At 39.7% G+C, this 20,874-nt stretch overlaps 1 protein-coding gene across 1 annotated transcript in view; it reads left to right on the top strand.

The window, feature by feature from the left end:
- myo16 (myosin XVI) overlaps positions 1 to 20,559 on the top strand; it is a 61,741-nt gene extending 41,182 nt beyond the window's left edge. The window contains exons 28-35 of the mRNA XM_033986740.2: positions 4,765 to 4,867; positions 5,472 to 5,568; positions 5,643 to 5,916; positions 7,540 to 7,913; positions 8,508 to 9,743; positions 12,119 to 12,271; positions 12,484 to 12,563; positions 17,821 to 20,559. Of these exons, the coding sequence (XP_033842631.1) occupies positions 4,765 to 4,867; positions 5,472 to 5,568; positions 5,643 to 5,916; positions 7,540 to 7,913; positions 8,508 to 9,743; positions 12,119 to 12,271; positions 12,484 to 12,563; positions 17,821 to 17,991 (2,488 nt within the window). The 3' untranslated portion in view covers positions 17,992 to 20,559. The remainder of the gene's footprint in view (positions 1 to 4,764; positions 4,868 to 5,471; positions 5,569 to 5,642; positions 5,917 to 7,539; positions 7,914 to 8,507; positions 9,744 to 12,118; positions 12,272 to 12,483; positions 12,564 to 17,820) is intronic.
- Positions 20,560 to 20,874: the final 315 nt, after the last annotated feature.

Raw genomic sequence — 20,874 nt, 5'->3', positions numbered from 1 at the left:
CAAACTAATAGACATATTAACCAGTGGGGTATGTGTAAGGTCTCTCTGCCCTGGACTCAAATTGAATTATTGTCAATGTTGAATTCTTTTTGTTTTTTAGTTAGTCAATGTTTCATATTATTAAACAAGTCCAGCTTTTCAATAGGCCTGTAAAGGGAAAAAAGATGTTAAAAAAGTTAAATCCATCCAAGATGTTATTTTTTCTTGCCCATCTGGGAACACTTACTTACATTAATAGACTGTAATCCTCCTTTTAGGTTAGAGGTAATTTTTAATCTATGCATTACATTGTGTCACAGGAGCATAAAAATAGCTTTTGTTTCCAGTTACCTCAGTTACTATTATTCATCATTGTTTAACATGTTTGTTTGCTTGGAAAGTTACTTATTACATTGGAAAAAAAATTATGAATTATATAATTTAGTAATTACTTTTTCCAGATAAACCAAGTGTCGTCAGTATTTTCAGTGGTACTAGCTGGCACAGAGACAGTAACTTGGTAAAATCAGATAAGGACACAAATGATTAGCCTGCGGCAGTGTAACTGCTCTTTGTGAAAAGGTCGATTGTCTCTGAGTGCTTAGAGGTTTGCATATACAGAGCGAAAAGCCAGGTAAATAACAGGGTTTAATACGTTGGCGACATAAACATCCAGATATATCTAGAGGATAGATTGAAAGGTCAGGTCTAAAGTGGACTCATATAGCCTCCCACTAATACTATATATATTTACAACGATACTTTCTCTACCCCTTGAAACAATATCTATTTCCTTGTTTGATTTCATGCACTATATGATGTAGACTGTCTACCTCTTTTTGTTGTCCATCTATGTCTTTCCTTTTGAGGATAAAGGGATTAAAGTGAACATTCCTGGCAGATAATAAGGGAAGACAAGACTTGTCACATGATCCCCAAAAGTTTCCACTAGACTGTTGTAAACATCTCCACCACGCCTTCATGTTTTTAAGCCACATGCATGACCATATGTGCACACACACACACACACACACACCCGCACACACACACACACACACACACACAGACACAATGATTGAAAGCATATTTTTACTGTATGGTGAGAAAGTGGTAGATAGAAATTCTTACGCCTCTTTCTTTACTGAAAAAATCAAGGTCTTTGAGATTTTTCCCAACCTTCCACAATAGCACAGCACGAACAAGCAGTATTGGCCCTACACATGGAATTGAATCTCAGAAGACATATTAAACCCTTATGGGATTTCAGAATAGAATGGAGTCCATCTTGCTATATGCTTTGTGGTTTTGATAGATATTTCGGCTAGACCCAGCCAGTGTATTGTCATAGTTGTAATGGAGATTCCCGGTGAGGGGTTGAGCCAACATTTGTGCCACTATCTCTTAGCATATGTGAGCATTGCAGTGTTGCAGAGTTGCATAGTAGGCGTGGGTTAATCTCTTTGTTAGCAATGCGTGTGGCTAGTAGATAACATAGCATCACAAGAGACAACTGATTGCCACACAGGAAACCCTAACCACTGCTTTGGCCTGGCATCATTCAGTAGAGCTAACGACAGGCCTATTTAATCAACTGTTACTATATTTTACATGACTTTTTTTTTTTTTCATTGTTTTTTTAGTAACACATTTCAGATGGCGGATACACATGTGGACATACATGCACCCACAACCTGGAATCAATTACAAAAGGACTGGAAACTAAAAACTGGTTCAGATTGTTCAGTTTATATTGATGCTAAAGGATTTGGAAATACGATCTTTGGCTCATCACTGTTAATCGCTAACAAATTCTTGTAACTGTTTAAACGTACGTTGATATTTTGACTGATATTTGCTACTGTCTTGGCCAGGACTCCCTTGAAAAAGATAAAGTAATGAGTAAAAGATAAAGTAAACTATGATGCCTGTTATGACTGAATGTGGGACTGATGTCAGTAGCTTATTTATCCTGTAAATAATCGTATAAATCAATGAAAAATCACTATAATGTGCGGTATAATGCAAGTATGTTAAAAAAAATAAAAATACACAAAAAACTGTAGCCAACTTGCACTAACATCTACATATATATTTATTGAGGAAGATCATGGCCGAACTCTGAAATCTAACTGACAATTGACGAGGCTTTAAAATGCCTACATTATTCAAGTATTATGCTGCCAATGGCCCAAAGCAGCAGGCTCAAATGACTCAAACAATTCTCTTTTCTCTCCTTTTGTACATTTGTCATTTGTCCAAACGGCCCTAGCTCTTGACTAATGGGAATGACAGGCCAATAAATCAACGGTAAATCTAGAGGTTATGATATCGTCATAGGCACAAACACGACCACACAGGCGCACACTGGATCCACGCGGGCCACCTCTCTGAACTGGAGTGGCCGCCCGGAGCGAATTACATTAGTGTCCTGGTAACCCGAGTGATTTATGAGGAAATCTATTTTACTGTTGCTTTTATTTGTCTTTTATGATACGCTATGTGTTTTGTGACCAGGTTTATTTTCTGCCAATGCGTGGGGTCAAACGCTCCCACTTGAACTTGTTTCTGTAAATCCAACTGCTCATGAACCTCTTATGTTGTTATTGTTATCAAACAGATGAAAAGGACATCAGTATTCATTGGACATGTCACTACTGGCCCCACATGCACATACAAGTTATTTTTTATATCTATTTCAACCTGGTTCGCTTTGCCTCCCATATATTTAAAGGGAGGGAGTCTGAGCTTGGAGTGACAAAAATGTGTACGTAAAAATGCAAGCTTTTTGTCCATATAGATTAAAAAAGAAATGTATAATAATGAGTGTATAAATGTGCTAAAATGTGACAGTAAATGTCTTGGTTGAGGTTCGCCAAAAATGATGGAAGAAGTACTTCATTTTGCTACTTAAGTAGAAGTTTAGTTACCAGAGCAGAAAAATACAAATCAAGTAAAAGTATCACATGAAAAAAATCAAGTAAAGTAATGTTTAAAAGTGTACTATTTTGTGCATATTTTGAGGTCTTTTAATGCTTCAAATGCAGTGATTTTGATAAAGATTTGTGCTGAATTTTGTTCAGTAAAACAATTAAAATTATCGATTTTTCCTAGCTGTTTTTATTTGTATATTTTTGTTTGCTCAGACTATAAACCACTCAGCTTTTTCAGCAGGTCTCAAACTGTACTAAAAAATACTTTTACTTTTCAGTCCAGTTCAAAAATGCAGTGGAGTAGAAAGTTCAGATACCTGCTCTCAAGTGTAGCGAGGAAAAAAGTATCCACTTTGAAATGTACTTAAGTGTACATTTTAGGTATTTGTACTTTACTTAAGTACAGTACTTTACTACTTTTACTTTGTTACATTCCAGTGCTACATTATACAATACAATATTATATATTTTTAGAGATATCTCTGACCTCTTATGAGAAATGTCATTGAAATTGTTCTTTTTTCTTACTGTTTCTTCATAAGGAAATGGACTTCCAAACTTTACAAACAAACTGTGAGTAGTGTTTAATAGTCAATTGAGTGCATCCCCACTAGTGACACACAGTAAGCATATGGCAGCTGAGGCTGCCAGTGATGGACAGGAGCAGCCTCTGTGCTTAAGTGGCCGGTTTAAATTCCTACGCCCAACCTTTACTACCTTTGTGGCACTCTGTAACTCTGCTCACTCAGGACTTTAGTGTCCCGCCAGTCTCCATTTAAACTGTTATCAAAGCGGTTATTTCATTTCTTTGACTCTGCATGCCGCTCCCCCGGGTATTGTAAAAGTAGGGAGCATCGATGGTTTTCATATCCTCACTGGGAAGGTCAGCGCTTTACAGAGTCCCTTTGTGTTTTATGGGCCCGGGGGGCAGCATGTGCGGTCCGCGGAGCTGCTATTACCATACAGAGAGAAGGTGAGGCAGAGTTCAGGCAGACCCCACTCCAGCAAATCAAACACGGGCCACATCAGCGCTACTCACGCCCTCGCTATCGACAGCACCAGTGGTTTATGTTTCCAGTCATCTGCCTCTTATGTTTGTCTCATCACATGTGTTACCGGATCTCATGCTACTTATTGATAATTAAAGAGCTGATAACGGACTGGCACAATTCACTTACTTTACTAAACAAGTCACCAGGGTGGATTTGGCACACATGCTTGATATTGTTCATTTGGTCACACCTTAATTTAGTCTTATCTTTGAATTCTTATATTATTTGGGACAGAGTAACTTAAGTTTAAAAAAACATGTCCTCAGATTTAATATAAAAAGCTTTAACTGTCATATTTTTAATGACAGAAAAGCATTTTAACTTTTCCAAGTCGCATTATCGGTTTATTTCCTGTATTTAAAACATTGTCATTATACTGTAGCTTTAGTGCCAAAGCAATAAATGTATAGAAAAACAACTTGTTATTGCAAACTTGTTGGAGACCTTGAAAACTTAACAACAGAAGAAAATATCTATTCCTTAAAACAAACTTTATGAATCAAACTGTTCTTTGTTATATTTATCATGTATGTTAACTGGAAAAAACTGCCCCTGATCACTTTTACCCGCTCAAATCCCAGACTCAGACTTCAAGCCGCTGTCTCTGTCCAGCTCACCGCTCACGGCAGCGGTTGTCCAGGGCAACACCAATAGGAACAGATGCTGCCCTGCGCTCTGCTGTATGACCCCACTGACCTCTTGAACCGAATTGTTTCAGTGAAAATAGGGGTTATGCACAGCAGCTCAACTGAATGTAAGAGTTGTTGTTCAGTTTGCATATGCTTTCCTTGTGTTTTTCTCAGATATAAAGACCTTGTCATTCCTACTCTGGGTGACAAGAAGAAGCTCTCCGCAGAGGAGAGATGCCGTGCGGTCCTTCAGCAGTGCAAGGTCCAAGGATGGCAGGTCTGTGTTAGCCTATGCCCTGCCTATCCCTCTGTCTCTATCAATAGCAGATTTGCCGAATGACTTAATCCTTGACCCTCTATTTAAAAAGATCCTATGGAATCTTTGACAACTCATTCCAGCTGTCTCACCTCATCATCATTCCCCTCACACTGCTCGTCACCCCCCTCTCTCTCCTCCCTGTCCTGTCTGCCAGACTGCTGTTGTGTCTGAGCCTGTGACCCCCGTAGGTCACTATGTGCTCCTGTCCCACACAAGCATGCACACTCCACAACAATGCTTCTCCAGACTACTTCTATATAGCGCCGCATTGAACACAGAGTGAACACAAGTCTTACAAGCACCATGTGTCGGAATGAATTGTGTCCATCCATCCGTCTGTCTGTCACCCCCCTGGCTGTGCACCTGGTGTGGAGGGACATCTGTTGTAGCTCAGAAAGCCCCTACATTGAAGAGGTTAACATGGCAAACCTCCAGCCTACTTCCACCAATCATCTTTACTCACTCACTGCTCTACCAGTCACTTTCCCTTCAGATTCAGAAGTTGTCAGTCTCTTGAGGCAATGTCCTGTTAGCTTAATGTTTTAACAAAATGTGTGTTTAGATGGGCAGCAGTAAAGTTTTCCTGAGATACTGGCAAGCGGATCAGCTGAATGACCGCTGTTACCACTTTCAAAAGAAGATAATCACATGCCAAAAAGGTAAAAAAATATATATTTGTAATTAATCAAAATGCTTTTAAATACATTGATTTATTGATTATATTTCTTCACAGTTGTTCGAGGTTGGCTTGCCAGACGCCGGGCTCACAAAAGACTACTCCTACTTCAAACAGAGGAGCGCACATTGCAGCAGTTCCTGCAGGGGGCAGAAGATATGGGGCTTCGAACCTATGACCAGTTGGTAATCCAAAATGCTGCTGACATTTCTCGTGAGAGTGATCGCCTTCGTTGCTATGGCAACGGTGTGGTCAGCGCGCTCAGCAGCAGCCCGCCCCTCGGAGAGAGGCCTGAGCCCGTGGGCAAGGAGGAGGAGCAACCTGTGCGCAGGTCAGTGCAGAAACTGTTTGTTTTTTGTTTGTTTGTTGTTGTTTTTTTAGATTAAAATAAAATATATAATTATTCCTGCATTTTAAAGATAGAATGTGCTCCTACTGATTAAAAACTTACAACAATACACTGACATGCACTGTTAAGATGCAGTGATAGTGTTGATTCACCATTTAACCCCATCTTTTGCATCCTCTCATTAAATTGACTTCCAAAACAACTGAAGATGTGCTGACCCTGTCTCCTCATTGTATCTAAACTATACATCTTAAGATGCCTCACTATTGTCTTGGCTGCCTTTGTTGTCTTAAAATCTCCAAACAGCACTTTTCTACTCCAGTTCCTGTCTCATAATATGCCATTTTTATCATGATTATAATTAATGACTCTATGAAGAAACCATTTGGCTTCATTATCGTATACTGTTTGAACTGGGTGTATGTGCGGATGCATTTTGAGATGAATGTTGTCATTGTATCCCTGTGTGCCTAAGGCTTTTAATTGTAACTCACATGATGGATAGTGAGATAATGAGCAGCATTATCAGATAGTATAAGGATTGTGTTGCACATATGGAAAGCTATCCTTATCTCCTCCCCTCATCATTGTGTAATGTATTGCACCCAGAGAAAATTGAATAACACTACAGACTGACACAAAAGGGTAAACATTATCACATTAAGGGGCTAAGAAATCACCTTAATTTTGAGAAATGAATTATCTTTCATTAACATTAATAAATGTCTTTTTATGCACCTAATCTTAAGATTCATGTGTTTAAGTTGCCATTATAACATATTTTATTAAAGATCAAATGTAATAATTCTAGAAACTTAATATAAGGTAAAGAAACACCATGTCTAGCAGTAAAAACATAATACAAACACAAACCTCAGCACTTATTACATACAAGAATTTACTATAAATATTTAATTTAGAATGCATTTTCAAAAAACTGTAAATTGTGAATCATTTATAATTTGCTTTACACTTTCTTTACTGTATTTTCTTTATTCCAGATCGTTAACTAATTCCATACTATTAAAATGGCTGCATTTGAAGAGATTAAAAGAAATGCATAGCCTTAAAGGATTTGTATTGCAACATCTGCTGCAGGGACAGGCGACATGATCCTAGGAGCTTTAGCTGGAGGGGGGTGTCACTGAGAGGGTTAGGGTGGGAGGTACTGCTGCTGCTGTACAAAAGGCTGCTATAAACCAATATAATAAAAAAAAAACCAAATGCACCCAAACACTAAAACATAAAGTATAATTAATTTTACCACCGCTGTTTAATATGCACAGTACCCACCATCATTCAGTGTATAGGGACCACACCCCCCCTACCCCCTGCCTGCATTTGTGGAACCAGCAGATGGCTGGCTCAGATTAGTAAAGGAAATATCAAACTGGATGTTATCAAATTACTGCAAGGAGATTAAATGTAGCATAATCTCTGCTCTTTATTCCCCAAATTAGCCTTCTTAGTGAATAATCATGACACTAGTTTAGGGGTAGATGTTCTTTTTACACACAAACTTTAATATCAAATATGGATTTACATTCAACACAAAATTGGTCCATTGCTGTTCACTACTGGTTTTTTTTTTTTTGTTTTTTTCAGAATGGTAGAAAAAAATGGAAAAGTCCCAGAAAGTTCCATCAATGGGGGAACTCGAGTCATACGTCACTTTCGTTCCAGTTCTGTGCCAATCCCCCTCGCTATGGAGATACACTCCAACAGCCCCCCCATGAAGCCCGCTCTGCAGCAGATAGTACACCCCAGCGAGGATGTAGCGAGCAGCACAGGACTGTCCTCTCCGCGTAAACAACCCCCTCCCAAACCAAAGAGGGACCCTAACACCCGCCTGAGTGCGTCATATGAAGCAGTGAGTGCAGGGCTGACGATGTCGGCCAAAGAGAGCCCCACTCCAGAGGGCTACGCTTCACCAGCTGGAAGCCCCCCCAAATCCCAGCTGTCCCCCACAGACCCCTCAGGTACCTCACCTCCACTCCACATGCACAGATGGTCAGTGATTTGAGCCATTTTAAAGGGTTTTGACAGGCACTGTAAGCTACGACTGTATAATAATAATAATAATAATAATAATAATAATAATAATAATAATAATAATAATAATAATAATAATAATAATAATAATAATAATACATTTTATTTGTTAGGCGCCTTTCAAGGCTCTCAAGGTCTCCGTACATACATACGTACACAGTACAAATGTATGATAGGAAAATGTGTGATAGGAAATAGCTCATGGTCCAGTCATTCAGTGATTTATTTATTTTATCATAACATTCTTAACCCTACTATTTATTTTATTTTTATCAGTAATTACCAAATTTTAAAGCAATTTTAGTTTCTCCTTAAATTCAAAGCATTCATTGTTTAGAGCAGATTATCTAAGATACTTTACTAAATACTTATTAAATATTTCTGTATTGATTGCAGCTTCACTTGCCCTGGTGAAACTATTCATTTTGTTATTCATTTATGCATATAATTTTTTTGCATGTCATGAGAAAAGCTGAAAAATGTTTGTTGTAATTTAAATCCATTTTCTGTGTTGCTTTCAGCCAAGCCCCGCCCTCACAGTGATGACTACACCACCATGAGGAAAGTGCCACCCCCGAAACCTAAGCGTAGTCCCAACACTAAGCTCTCAGGGTCTTATGAGGAGATCAATGCAGTGGCCCCTCAACTCCAACAGCTGCGGCCGGCCGATGTGAAGCTGGCCCTGCTCTCCCGTGCTGGGGGTTTTGGTGGTTTCATGCAGAAAGCCACCTCCTTAGACACTCCACAGGGCGTTTCTCTCAGCCTGTTCCACTGCAAGGATGAAGAGGATGTGTACATAGAGATGTTTGGGTCCCACCCTCGGTCCCGGAGTCTCCAGGAGCCCCCAGACAGCCCTGATTTGAATGACTCAGAGGCAGTGTATGAGGAGATGAAGTATGTTCTCCCTGATGATGGTGGACCACCTGCCCCTGTTGTGAAAAAAGCTGCCAAAATTGAGGCCCTTAGTTTGGGACTTGTGGGATTAAGTACGTCACTCCCTCAAACAGGTGAAAGCAGGCGCCCTGGAGCAGTGCTAAGCACCATGGAACCTGCTGCACCTCAGTCAGCTTCTAACAACGGACTGTCAATGGCACAACATGCCAAAGATGGCAGCTGTGACATCCCTGCACCCTTCCCCAACCTGCTCCCTCACCGCCCTCCCCTCCTGGTGTTTCCACCCTCTCCTGTCACGTGCTCCCCAGCCTCTGATGAGTCACCTTTGACCCCACTTGAAGTCAAGAAGCTTCCTGTTTTTGAGACTAACTTAAACTATGCCACCGGTCCAGACAGCCCCCTTTCTCCTCAGTACTCACGCCAGCGGGCCGACTCCTCTCCGAGCCTCACCGTTCTGATGTCAGAGAAGAAACCCACTCCTCCACTCACCCCACCGCCTCCACCTCCTCCCCCTGCGGTACCCCCACCCCCTTACAGACCACCGCCATCACACTTCCCCTTTCCCCCTGATGCGAGTTTTCTGTCTTTGACGCGAGCCTCATCTCTAAGTTCAGACTCTCCTAAAAGTGTAGTATCACAAAGGACAGGTGTGGAGCCCCAGGGGAAGCCGCCACCCTATTCACCTGTCAAAGTGTCCCGTCCGGAGCCCAGGAGAGCACACTCCTGCTCCTCCTCTCCCCTCCTCTTCAACCCAGCCAATGGCAGACCCCTCACCAGCCCACTAGATGAACTCAATACACTGTTCAGCTCTGGACGCAGCCTGCTGAAGAAGTCCACTACTGGCCGCAAGATGAGAGATGGAGGTTTGTCATCGTTACTTAATTGGAAAACCACACACAAACATAATAAGCTACAGAACATGAGAGGGCCAAAGAACAATGAAAATACTATGTTTTAATTGCATTTCATCTCAGGACTTCATTATGTTTCCGCTATTTGTTATTTTCCTGGTGATGAGCGATGATCAGATTCTCAGTCTGCAGTGTGGCGGATGATTTATTGGCTGGTCTGTGATTACCTCGCTGAACAGAGTGGGGCTATAGTGTATTACAGTCTATGGGTGCAAGATTCTGTGTTGAGTGAGTTTCAGTAAGTGTACTGCTTTGCACATGCTCTTTTTCTGAGTACTGCAAATGTCAGCTTGACCAGTAACATTTAACAAAACATTTCTGTCATAGTTTAAAACTAATTCGTGATTTATTCTTGTAAAAAACTGTTATTAATTCAAGTAATGCAGCAGGTCATCATATTTGGCCCACATGAGGCCGACTATTTGTTATCTTCTTCAGAAGTATGCCCTTTGGATGCTGCTGCTGCCCTCCTCCATGTTAGTTAATGAGGTAGGTGGTGTAGCCCACTTAGCTTCACATGACACCGCAAGCATTTTATGGCCAGGTTGTTTGGAGGTGGATGCGCTACATGCAACGCACATACACATTTTGACACTGATGTAAAGGTTGACCTTTCTAAAAGGGGGACAAATGTATTTGTCACACACCAGTCAATGTGTTGGGAGGGTCAGAGGTTTGAACCCACAAAAATATTACTTTGAGCTGCTTTTATAAATATAAATGTTCCAATGAGCTTATGTTTTTATGAAAGTTGTGTTTTTTTTATGACATGCTTCAGTATCGTGTCTGAGCATGAAAATCATATGTTACTCAGAGAAATGCAAGTTGTGGAAGGAATGGCATCTGGTGCATAGTGTTTGCCAAAAACTATGGAAAGTGCACTCAACCCAGTGATGTACAATATTGGGATATAAATCTTTTATAGCATCATACAGTATATTATTTATATTATTACATAAATATCCTAAAAATGCTAGTTTTGTCCAGACAGCTGGTGAACGTAACAGGGTCAAAACCACTCGAGACTCAAGTCCTTATAAGAAGTGGTATGAGACAAGTGCATATGCTGACGAATATGTTCACGTGACGACCTGTGATTCACTCTTCGTCAGCACTTGGACCTGCGAAAGAAAAAGCCCTGGCGTCATGGAAACAGCAAGCTGGCACTAGGGTTCATAACCTTAGTGTTATTCTGAGTGGGCAAAGTAAAGCGGTACTCTTAGATCACAGAGCTGCAAGATGCCAGAGGGCTTAGCAGGATGGCCTACTTCCGCCCCCCCTCAGCTGTTAAATGGCCCTATGTGATACCTGATGCAATGGGAGGGACCAGGGGTTACAGTTGCTATCGCAGACATCCCTGTAAAGAGCAGCTGAATTCGCCTACCCCCCTCTCTGCTCTCCTCATCCTTAGGGAATGAAACAAACCGTAATGCCAGGAAGAGATAGGCAGGTGGTCTTGGCAGGCTTTTGAAAAGCATAAACATATGTCATAAGATACTTTCAGCATCAATGTAACTTCCAAAATTCCACAAATGGTGGAAAAATGTAAACGCACTATTCCAGATGCTGTTACTGGGGTCTTTTCAGTATAAGAAGCCTCACATGAACTTCCCAATCTGCCAGCTGTTTTCAAACGCACAAAGCCATCCCAGGAGACTACAGTTGTGGTGGCTAATTTTACATTTGGGTTGTTGGGCCAATGAGGCGACCCGTGTGCATGTAGCAGCTGACTATGTATGTGTGAATACGCTATGGCAGAAAACTGACCTGGCTGGGCTAAAACTGTGTCAGTCTATTGAACTCAGCCCTGGACAAGCGATTGAACTTGAACTGCACAAAAAATACTTAATATACTTTAAGTTTAAAGGTCTAACAAAAATGTACATGCAGTGGTTAGTGCTGTAAAAAATCAATACCCAGATAATAATTGATACAAAAACTAGAACAGATATTGATCCTGTGAAAATCAAAATAATTGGACACATTTAAACCACATTTCTGTAGTGGTTTTAGAATAATGTCGATCTTTTTCAACATAAAATATATAATATTATTTTGTTTTAAAAAATAACTTAGCATCAGTATTGAGTATCAAGTCTTTTTTCTTAGGATCAAAATGAACTTTGATAGCAGTCACGTCACTTTATAACACGATCACATTTGCTCATTGGGGGCCCTTTGAACTTCATGAAATCTCAAACTGTACCTCTGTACCAGCACCGCACCAATTAAAGTCTTTTCCTGTATATTTGAAGTATTGAATGTCTTGTATATGACATTTATTGATTAACACAGCATATAATCATTCATTTGTTTATTCCTAATAGGATTCAACTCAAATATCAATCTACCAGGACGAGAAGAATATGGCTCCGCCCCCACCTCACCGTCTCCTCAACTGCAGGACAAAAATGCCAACAACCACACACCCCACTGCACCACCCCTGCGCCGATGGAGAATGGCAACCAGATCTCAAATGGTACCATCTAAAAAGCTAAACTCTAAAATAAATAAAACTTTTATTTACAATGACGCAGATCTGAAATACACCAATAGAGACTTAGACTTGGAAAGTTTTTTTATATCCTGTTTGACGCAGTTCTGAGTGCGTCCTTGAGTCTTTACCTGTGAGTGTGGGATGTACAGTCACACTAGCTCTTTTGTAACTTCCGTCTCTCATTGTGTGTTCAGGGTCATTAGAGGAAGAGACTCACAGCAAATCCAACTCCTCCAGCACACTGCATCGCCACATGGACAGTCATCATACGCAGGTAACACACATGCTCAAGTTTAGCTATTGTATCTTCTGGTAATTCTTTCTGTACTGTATATATCACATTGCCACCGAAGACCTGTTGTGCTTGTGTCTGCTCTATAGTTATAGTCTATGACAACCATGGATAATAATGTTATAATATGCACATTTGAAATTACAATATTCATGATAAAAGAAACAAGTCCGGGGATTTCCACATTAGAAAACTGTGGTCCCCAATGGGAACAACAAAGAGCCGTGAAGTTGTCAGTACTCCCGATGGATACTTGCACATTATGCTAGCAGTAGCTTTAATCCTCCTAATTTCTGGTTTTATTATATTACTTAAATGGTTGGGGTAATGTGAAGAAAAGTGAATAAAATGAAGAAAAAAAAAATTACAGGAAGTAGCTCTGAGTTCTTATGCCATCCACATCCAAAATGTAATAAAAAATTATCCAGGCACCAGTTACATACAAGGAACACAATTTCCCACAGTTTAAACATTGACTTAGCCAAGAGAAAAAAAACTTTATTTGACAAATCATAACTGATAACATATTAATGCAAATTAGATAGGCCTTTGCCCTTGTTTACAGTATGGTTGTTAAGTAACAGTTATGAAATAATCATATCCAATCAGGAAGTAAAACTGTGAACTAGTAAATATCGTGACAGACCTACTGATGTTTAACAAATACTTCAAGTGCCTCTTCATAGTACTGTTATTACCACTACTGTTATTACCTCAAATTATAAATAGAATATTACAAAACCAAAAGGTACTTTTACCAATAACTACTTGCCATGAAGCTTTGAGCTCTTCGTCTTCCAGAAAGCCTTACGTTGCTTGTATTAAAATTTAAACATGTATTTATTTTTCTGTCTGCATTCAGGCCATATTATGTTTATTGGCACAATTTTATGACACAACAACATGTCTCTTAAAGCACTTGTTAATTGTCAGTTATCACATTTCGCCATGAACAAATATAACGAAGCGACATTTTGTTTTGGACTTGTTGACATTTAGAGCCTGAGCCGAAAGTGGCCCCTTTTGTAGCGCTCCTGACACGTGAGCTTTCTCCAGCTTCAAAGACAGGTGTACAGTTACTGGATTGAATTTAACTTGCACACAGTCACATGAATACTGTCAAACCAAACATCCAGGCACACAAATAGGCTGCATTATGTTGGGCTGCTAATGACTAACCCCGGGACGTGCCCTTAGTCATCACAGGGCAAAAAAAAAAAAGCTGCATTCACATCAGTCTGGGAAAAAAGATAATTAGATGCTAATTAGAAACAAAAATAAACATCTTCAAGTCAATATTAGTCAAGTACAAAAACCCAACAACATAAGCTCCTGGGTTGAAGTAAAACTGTAAATTAGAGAGTCATTTTGACACTATCACTACTGTCTGCTTCACCTTGTAGTGCAACTTCCACCAGTACAACTTCCGCCAGTACTTCTGTTTATTTTTACTACAATAGTGCCACAAACTATACAATAAATACAACTCCAGGAGCTATAAGTTATGGACAACAAGTATAAATTGTTCTTATTAATACTATTACTTAAAGGTTCTATATTACATAAAATTGACTCTTGTGAGATTTAAGCCATGTTATAAAGTTGTTACCTCGTCAAAACTATACTTGGAGTTGTGTTTTGTTTCATTCACACATGTTACACAGCCTAAATATGCAGGATTTGTGTGTTAAACATGTGTGAATGAAACAAAACACAACTCCAGGTATGTTTTTGATGAGGAAACATTATTAGATCAGAAAATAGCGTAATAAGGGTCCTGTAAATAGAGGTTACTCATTTAGTGACTCAAAAAGAGATCATACTATTATAACTAGTAGAATAACAACTACTGCTGCTGTTACTACTACTACAATGTGATATCTGAATCTGTTTATTACATATTAATATATATTTGTTGTATCTGTCCCTATGAAATAAACAATAAATCCATAAAAAGTTAGTTGTTGTTTCTTTCTGTAAATATGTTAAATGATGACCGTGACATGACTAAACAATCCATGTATTGATCCTGCGTTGCACCTCTAATTTCCCATCATTTCTAAGTGACGCCGTAGGACTCATTCCTTCCTCCGGTGTCAATAACGTCGCACTGTTTAAAATGCTACTTAATGCACTTAATGGAGCAAGCAGGAAAAGGTGTGGTTAACTCTGGGGTCACCATTTTATTGTTTTGAGTGACTATATTCCAGAGGTGAGGGGCCCCTTCTGTCGGTGCATTCATGTATGTTAATAATATGGTCGGTGACTTAAAAGCCCTACATAAAAATGAAAGCCTCTCATCTGATATGAGCTCGTCCATCACGCTCACACAATGCTTTATCTTACAGCGAGGTCATCTCAACTTCTCTCCGTTCGGGGCGGGGGCTGCCCTGTAACCCAGCAAAGGGGCGGACAGGGGGCTATCTCCAGTTCTGTCCACTATAGGGATTGGTGAGTGTATGTCACACCTCTCCATCCAAAACTAGCAGTGATTTTCTTGAACAAAGCAATGACAAAAATATTAACTCATACTATAAACTATACTTTGTTATTTTTTATCACACGTGGAACATTTCTTTCCCCTAATTTAAATATTGAAAACCACTGCTATCACTGCTTCCTTGTCTGTTTGTTTATTCATGGATCACCTGGAAATTCCCCGTTTGTTGACCACATTTTTCAATTTTCCTATGTTGTTATTGTTCTTACAGTAATACCACATTTTATCCGTTAATACCAGCTTCCATTTCACATATATAAGTTGTATTTTACATGTGTCTTTGTGGCTCAGGGATCATCTTTCATATTGGGGGGTGGGGATTTTGTGAATTAAAAGCTTTTCCTTGTGTTCATTTTGTATCCTGTGTGAGATTTCCCTGTTCTCGTTTAGAAGATGGGAACAGCTCCATGACCCAGAATGTCCCTCAATTAGCCGCATTCCTCTCTGTGTGTGGATTTATCTGATCTAATTGGATAAATGAAAACCAAAGGATGCTGCCTAGAAATACAGGGAGGAGAATGTTGGTTATCAATGGCTTGGCTTGTTTTGGCTGTTTCTGTAGTTTGAAAAGGTCTGGAAGCATCAATACATAGCAACAAACAAGAAAACATCTCCCTGGTCCAGTTTTTGAGACGCAACATTCGGTTACAGATTATCTATTCAGCTGATAGTGAAACATGGCTGCTACACCAAAATCATTAGACCATTATATAGGACAGCAGTTTCAAATAGACCTTAAAGAGTTATTGATTTCTACATCATTTCATCATGTAAACCAAAACCTCTAAACACAAATGATTGTTCAAAGGCTAAATTGTTCATTCATATTATTTATCTATTTGCGTCTTTTCAGCATCTTAGATTTATTTTCTATTAAAGCCCAGTTTTCAATTTAACAGTGATGATGGCAACACTTTGTTCTATTGAGGCACTGGGCCTGTTTGATTAAAAGGGAATATTTTATTTTCATAATTGGAAGTCGATGATTGCGCGGAGGACATGCTGTTCCCCTTTGCGGATGCCGTTCCCGGAGCTGGTTCCTCGTGGCGCCAGTGCAGAGAGCAGCATGGCAGCAAGGTGTAAATTATGGATTAGGTCATTGAGTTTGGTGCAGGCGCTTGACCACACATATACGTTTGTGCGCGATATACCCCTATGGTTTAAGTCGAAGCATAACAGGAAGTGGTCAGTATATAGTTGCCTGGTAAGAGCGTCTATACACCTATATGCATGTTCATTGAAGTACTTACAATCTCTCCCCAAGCGAAAAGTACTGTGACCTCAAACATGATTACGCAAACACAAAAGTTGGCTACTTACGACTACAGTTGTTGCTACTGCAGTGCAAATAATAAGTCACTATTGCTATAGCTACGGACGATTCTTTGCGAAACTAAAAATACATGACACTGAACTTTCTCTCAGGATCTTTTTTTTATTGTGAACTCTGATAATACAACTCACTGATGAAAAAGTCACTGGTTGCTAAATTGAATCAAGAATATTGCAAATACTTCTAAAACGGTGCAAATTCAGGTGTAGAAATGGTTCTGGGCAACTACATATCTTTTTGTGAGCTCATGTGAATTACTACTTTGCCATTTAAAAGCCTATAAATAGCCTTTAAGCTGCCGTTCCTGCTCTGGTATGGATCATAAGGGCTGGTCCTGTAGCGTATTTCTGACTGCAGGAGATTGGAGTTCCTGTCTGATTGATTTGCCAGCGTATTGACTGGCAGTTGACTGATGACCCTATCTAGTGCACTGACATGTGTGTGTGCGTGTGTGTGTGTGGTGAGAGGAGGGTTTTGGGAGATCTGTAATTCACATGATCTTCTCTACAGTGATGTATTGAAGATCCATAGACAGCATATGGAAATATGAGGGACCTGCCAGAGATGTCAATCAAAGCTGGGAATCCCCTGCTGTTATGAACTGCTTTGTTTTTTGGGGCTTTTTTTGTTTGTTTTTAGTTCTTTCACCCATGATTATTTGCATATTAACTGCCAATATGTTTGTATCAATTAAGTTGCTGTCCAAATCATTGTCTACGTGTAAGTCTATGTGTAATGTAAGGTGTGCCTCTTGTTTACTTCAAACACATATTGATCCCATAACGATCTCATCACCTTGAAAATTCAGGCTCAATGTTAAGATGATTATTAGTATCAGACATGCATTTTTTCACTCAAGGTTAGATACACTGGCATAACATTATCACCCTCTGCCTAATAGGTTTCTCAAATGGTAATACTGTTACTTCCTGGGATCATTTTTGAAAAGATACTGACCATTTAAAGACTGGGGAATTTGACTGAAATCCTTTTAATTTTATCTCCATGTACGTTTTTTTTTTATTTAATTTGTTTGTATGTGAATATGAAATCAAACTGTGATCACATTCTTATTACGATACGGAATTTTTGTAAAACACCATACTGTGATTCATTAAATTTCTCTAGAAGGCAGCTCTATGCTCAAACAAAGATCACTTTTTTCTCCACCCACACCTTCTATTGGTCATTGGTGCAATAAAATGTGAACTTTGAGAAGAAGCAGATGACGTCCGTTAACTCTTAAAGGCAATCTAAAGATACATGAATCATGATAAAATTGATATCTGGCTCCATAAAAATCCTGATATTACATTATTTTTGGTCCACCCCTAATTTAAATGGTTCTTTTTGTTCTTTCTGTATGTTTTGTTTTGTTTTTTTATAACGACCTTCTTTCATTTCAGATGTTCCACCGGCTCCATGTGACTGGCAGCAATGAGTGCGCTGCCTTCGGGGAGCTCCTGCGGCTACGGCGAATGCAGTGTGAGGGGCGGGGACACTGGAAGCCACGCCCACCTCAGCCCCCTCCCCTGCCCCCCACGCTGCTTTGGACCAACAGGAAAGCCTCTTCATGACTGAGGTTCCTGGTAGAACAATAATGTTATGGACCAAGTAACTCTGATGTCAGCCCCCAATCCCCAATCAAACTTGTGCATATACAGTATAGTCTTTGCAAAATAAATGTGTAACAGGCATTTACATAATACATAATTTACATAAACGGTCAGCAAAAACAGGGGCCATTTTCTTGCCTTTGGGCGCTTTAGGTTGTTTGGGTGTTTTGGTAGTTTTCTTTGGAGTTCAAGGGTTGTAAAAGTAAAATATTTAGACTCCCTTCTGGTAGCTGTCATGTTCTACCTGCTTCTCACCGTGGAAGTCCACTTAAAACATGGTGCTGCTGATAATACTTGACGTGCTGTCCCGTGATGTGTCTCTGTGCACCTGTCGAGGTTCGGATCATTCAAGTTTACAAGTGAACCATCGCCTTCGAAATCTCGACTTATACATGGGACCCTCTCACCTGTTCAGGGACACTACTCTTTCAACTTTGGGCTTTCTAAGTGCTACTGCTGCCCCGACAACATGCACCCAGGGTCAGGCTAACCTCAGTAGAATCCGACGGTGCACTTCTGCTCCCATTGTCACCACCAGCCTTTGAGGAACAAACAAAAACCTGTGGCCAACACCTGCACTTACCTTTACTATAAAAGGGACTTTGGTTCAATGGAGGTACTGCAGTGACTTTGTGCTGTATACTTCAAACACACTTGAAAGACAGACAGAAGTTGAAGTTGCTATTTGACCTTTTTAATGTTTTGTGCCCTGTCATGCAAAATGGTGCATGTGCCATCAGGAAGAGGGGTTTTGCAACTGGGGGTGAAACCAGAAGTCTGATTGTGAATATGTGGTGTAAGTAGCCTATATTCTGTATTATCTTATTGTGCATTGCAGAACAAAACAAAGTGAAAAATGGGAACCGCTCATAAATGACTTGTTTATGTTACAAAGAATACACTTTGTGCCAAAGGTAAAGATGTGTCTGGAAGTACAATTTTCAGTCACAAGGAAAATACAATAGTCCAGTGGCCAGAGCAGCTGTAATATTATCAGACAGTATGTTTACATACTGTGTAAATGACCAAATCTGAGCTTATAGTGCTGTTTACTATGGACTCGGTTGTCTATGTAAATATGTTGAAAGGAAGAAACACAGTCTGGTCTTGAGCCCAGATGAACTCAATTACTGTACAGCTGTCCACCACAGTGGGTGTGTCCCCCTCTATGTCCTCTGTCTCTCCTCCTGTCCCTTCATCTTTACCCAAAGTAACCTCAACAAACAGACCCATGTGGTCCCAGCCCTTCCTCCCTCTTCTGTGGGTCATGAGAGTTTCTATGGTGACGGCTCTGTAAATAGTGATGTGATGAGTTGTACCTTTACTGTAGGGACAAGGACAGGGTTTGGGCTGATGCAGAGGAGTGAGGGGATTGTCACGTTTAAGAATGTCTTGGGTTCGATGCAATGGCTGTGGTTAAAGAAGAGGTTTATTTTAAAATGTGAATATCTTTTTTCTGAATGATTGCCTAAGGCTATGAAATTGTTTATATACTATTTAATATTATGTTATTTTTCCTGATGTTTCGCTGCTATGGTGCACAGCAGACAAGTTCATTGTATATGGATGTTCTATTGCACACTGTTTTGTATTGTTGTGTCTGTAACGGGCCGGGTGTGTCTGGACAAACTGTTTGATCATTGGAGATTGGATCAGAATTGTTAGAGCCACAAAGTATCAATAGCTGCGATTGATTTCTCATTCCCACTGATCACCCACAATGTGTCTGATTGATTCAGTCTTACAAATTAGCAGTGCCATCAGAGATCGATCTCAAGTTGTTGTTGGTGCGTGAAGATGCACAAAATGTCCTGAACAGCAGTGAGACCACTGGCATTCACAAGCAATGGAAACAGAGCATTATTCCAGACGGATTAGGTGAATGTATGCAACGCCTTGCACTGGAAATACGATACTGAAAAAATGCAAAAAGTGTACAGGACTGCTTAATGTGACAAAAGTAGGGGATATGTATGCAGTTCTATTTTTAAGCAAGAAATTAAGCCTTTGTGTTGTATTTTAATAGATATTCAATCATTATCTTATGTATTGGGGATGTAGCTCAAGTACTTCAAGCCTTATGTTTGACACTTTATTGTTCAGAATCGTTTCCATTTTAAGCTGTATTCAGAAGAGTAAATTGAGAAGCTTAAACAAAGGCATGCCAAGCTACATAATATACTGTATTTTCAGTCCAGTGTGTCACAGCTCATTTCTAAATGCCACTCACCTCCTGTCCATCACACACGCCCAACACACACACCCAGCACCGACTGGTGGCTGTCTTCTTACCAATTATTTGTCAGGAATCTATTCAAAACAGTTAAAGTGTGATTGTCTGTTGTTAGTACCACAATATGGGTACTTCACTGCCTTTCAGAGTTTTTATTTTATTCTCTCTCTTTTTTTTTTTTTACATATCGACTACGTGCATATATAATATGGAACAGAAAAGATCTTTCATAATGATAATGTTTCCCACTGTTTTAAGTACTGTACCTGTACAGCAATAAAGCACAACTGTGTGAATGCCAGTCTCATAGAGGCATCCTGTGTTTTTACTTTGTACTCATGAGATATTAAGTAACTGACTTATTGTTGTGAGCTGAAAAAAACAATAAGCAACTAATTCTCCATAAAGGTGTGAAAGGTGCACACATATACCTGATGTATTTTGATGATTCAGGTGTTAATCAGCATGTGGAGACAAGTTTGAGTTTTGTCAGCTCCAATAACTGAGCTGAATGTGTCCTCATTAATGTGTCATATTAATGTTTGCTCATAGCACTGTTCACTCACAGGTGTTTGAAGTTTATGTGCCACTATGAACAGGGCTGATTCACA

This window comes from Periophthalmus magnuspinnatus, chromosome 21 (assembly GCF_009829125.3).
Source record: "Periophthalmus magnuspinnatus isolate fPerMag1 chromosome 21, fPerMag1.2.pri, whole genome shotgun sequence".
NCBI lineage: Eukaryota > Metazoa > Chordata > Actinopteri > Gobiiformes > Gobiidae > Periophthalmus > Periophthalmus magnuspinnatus.
This window is presented reverse-complemented; position numbering and strand designations above follow the sequence as displayed.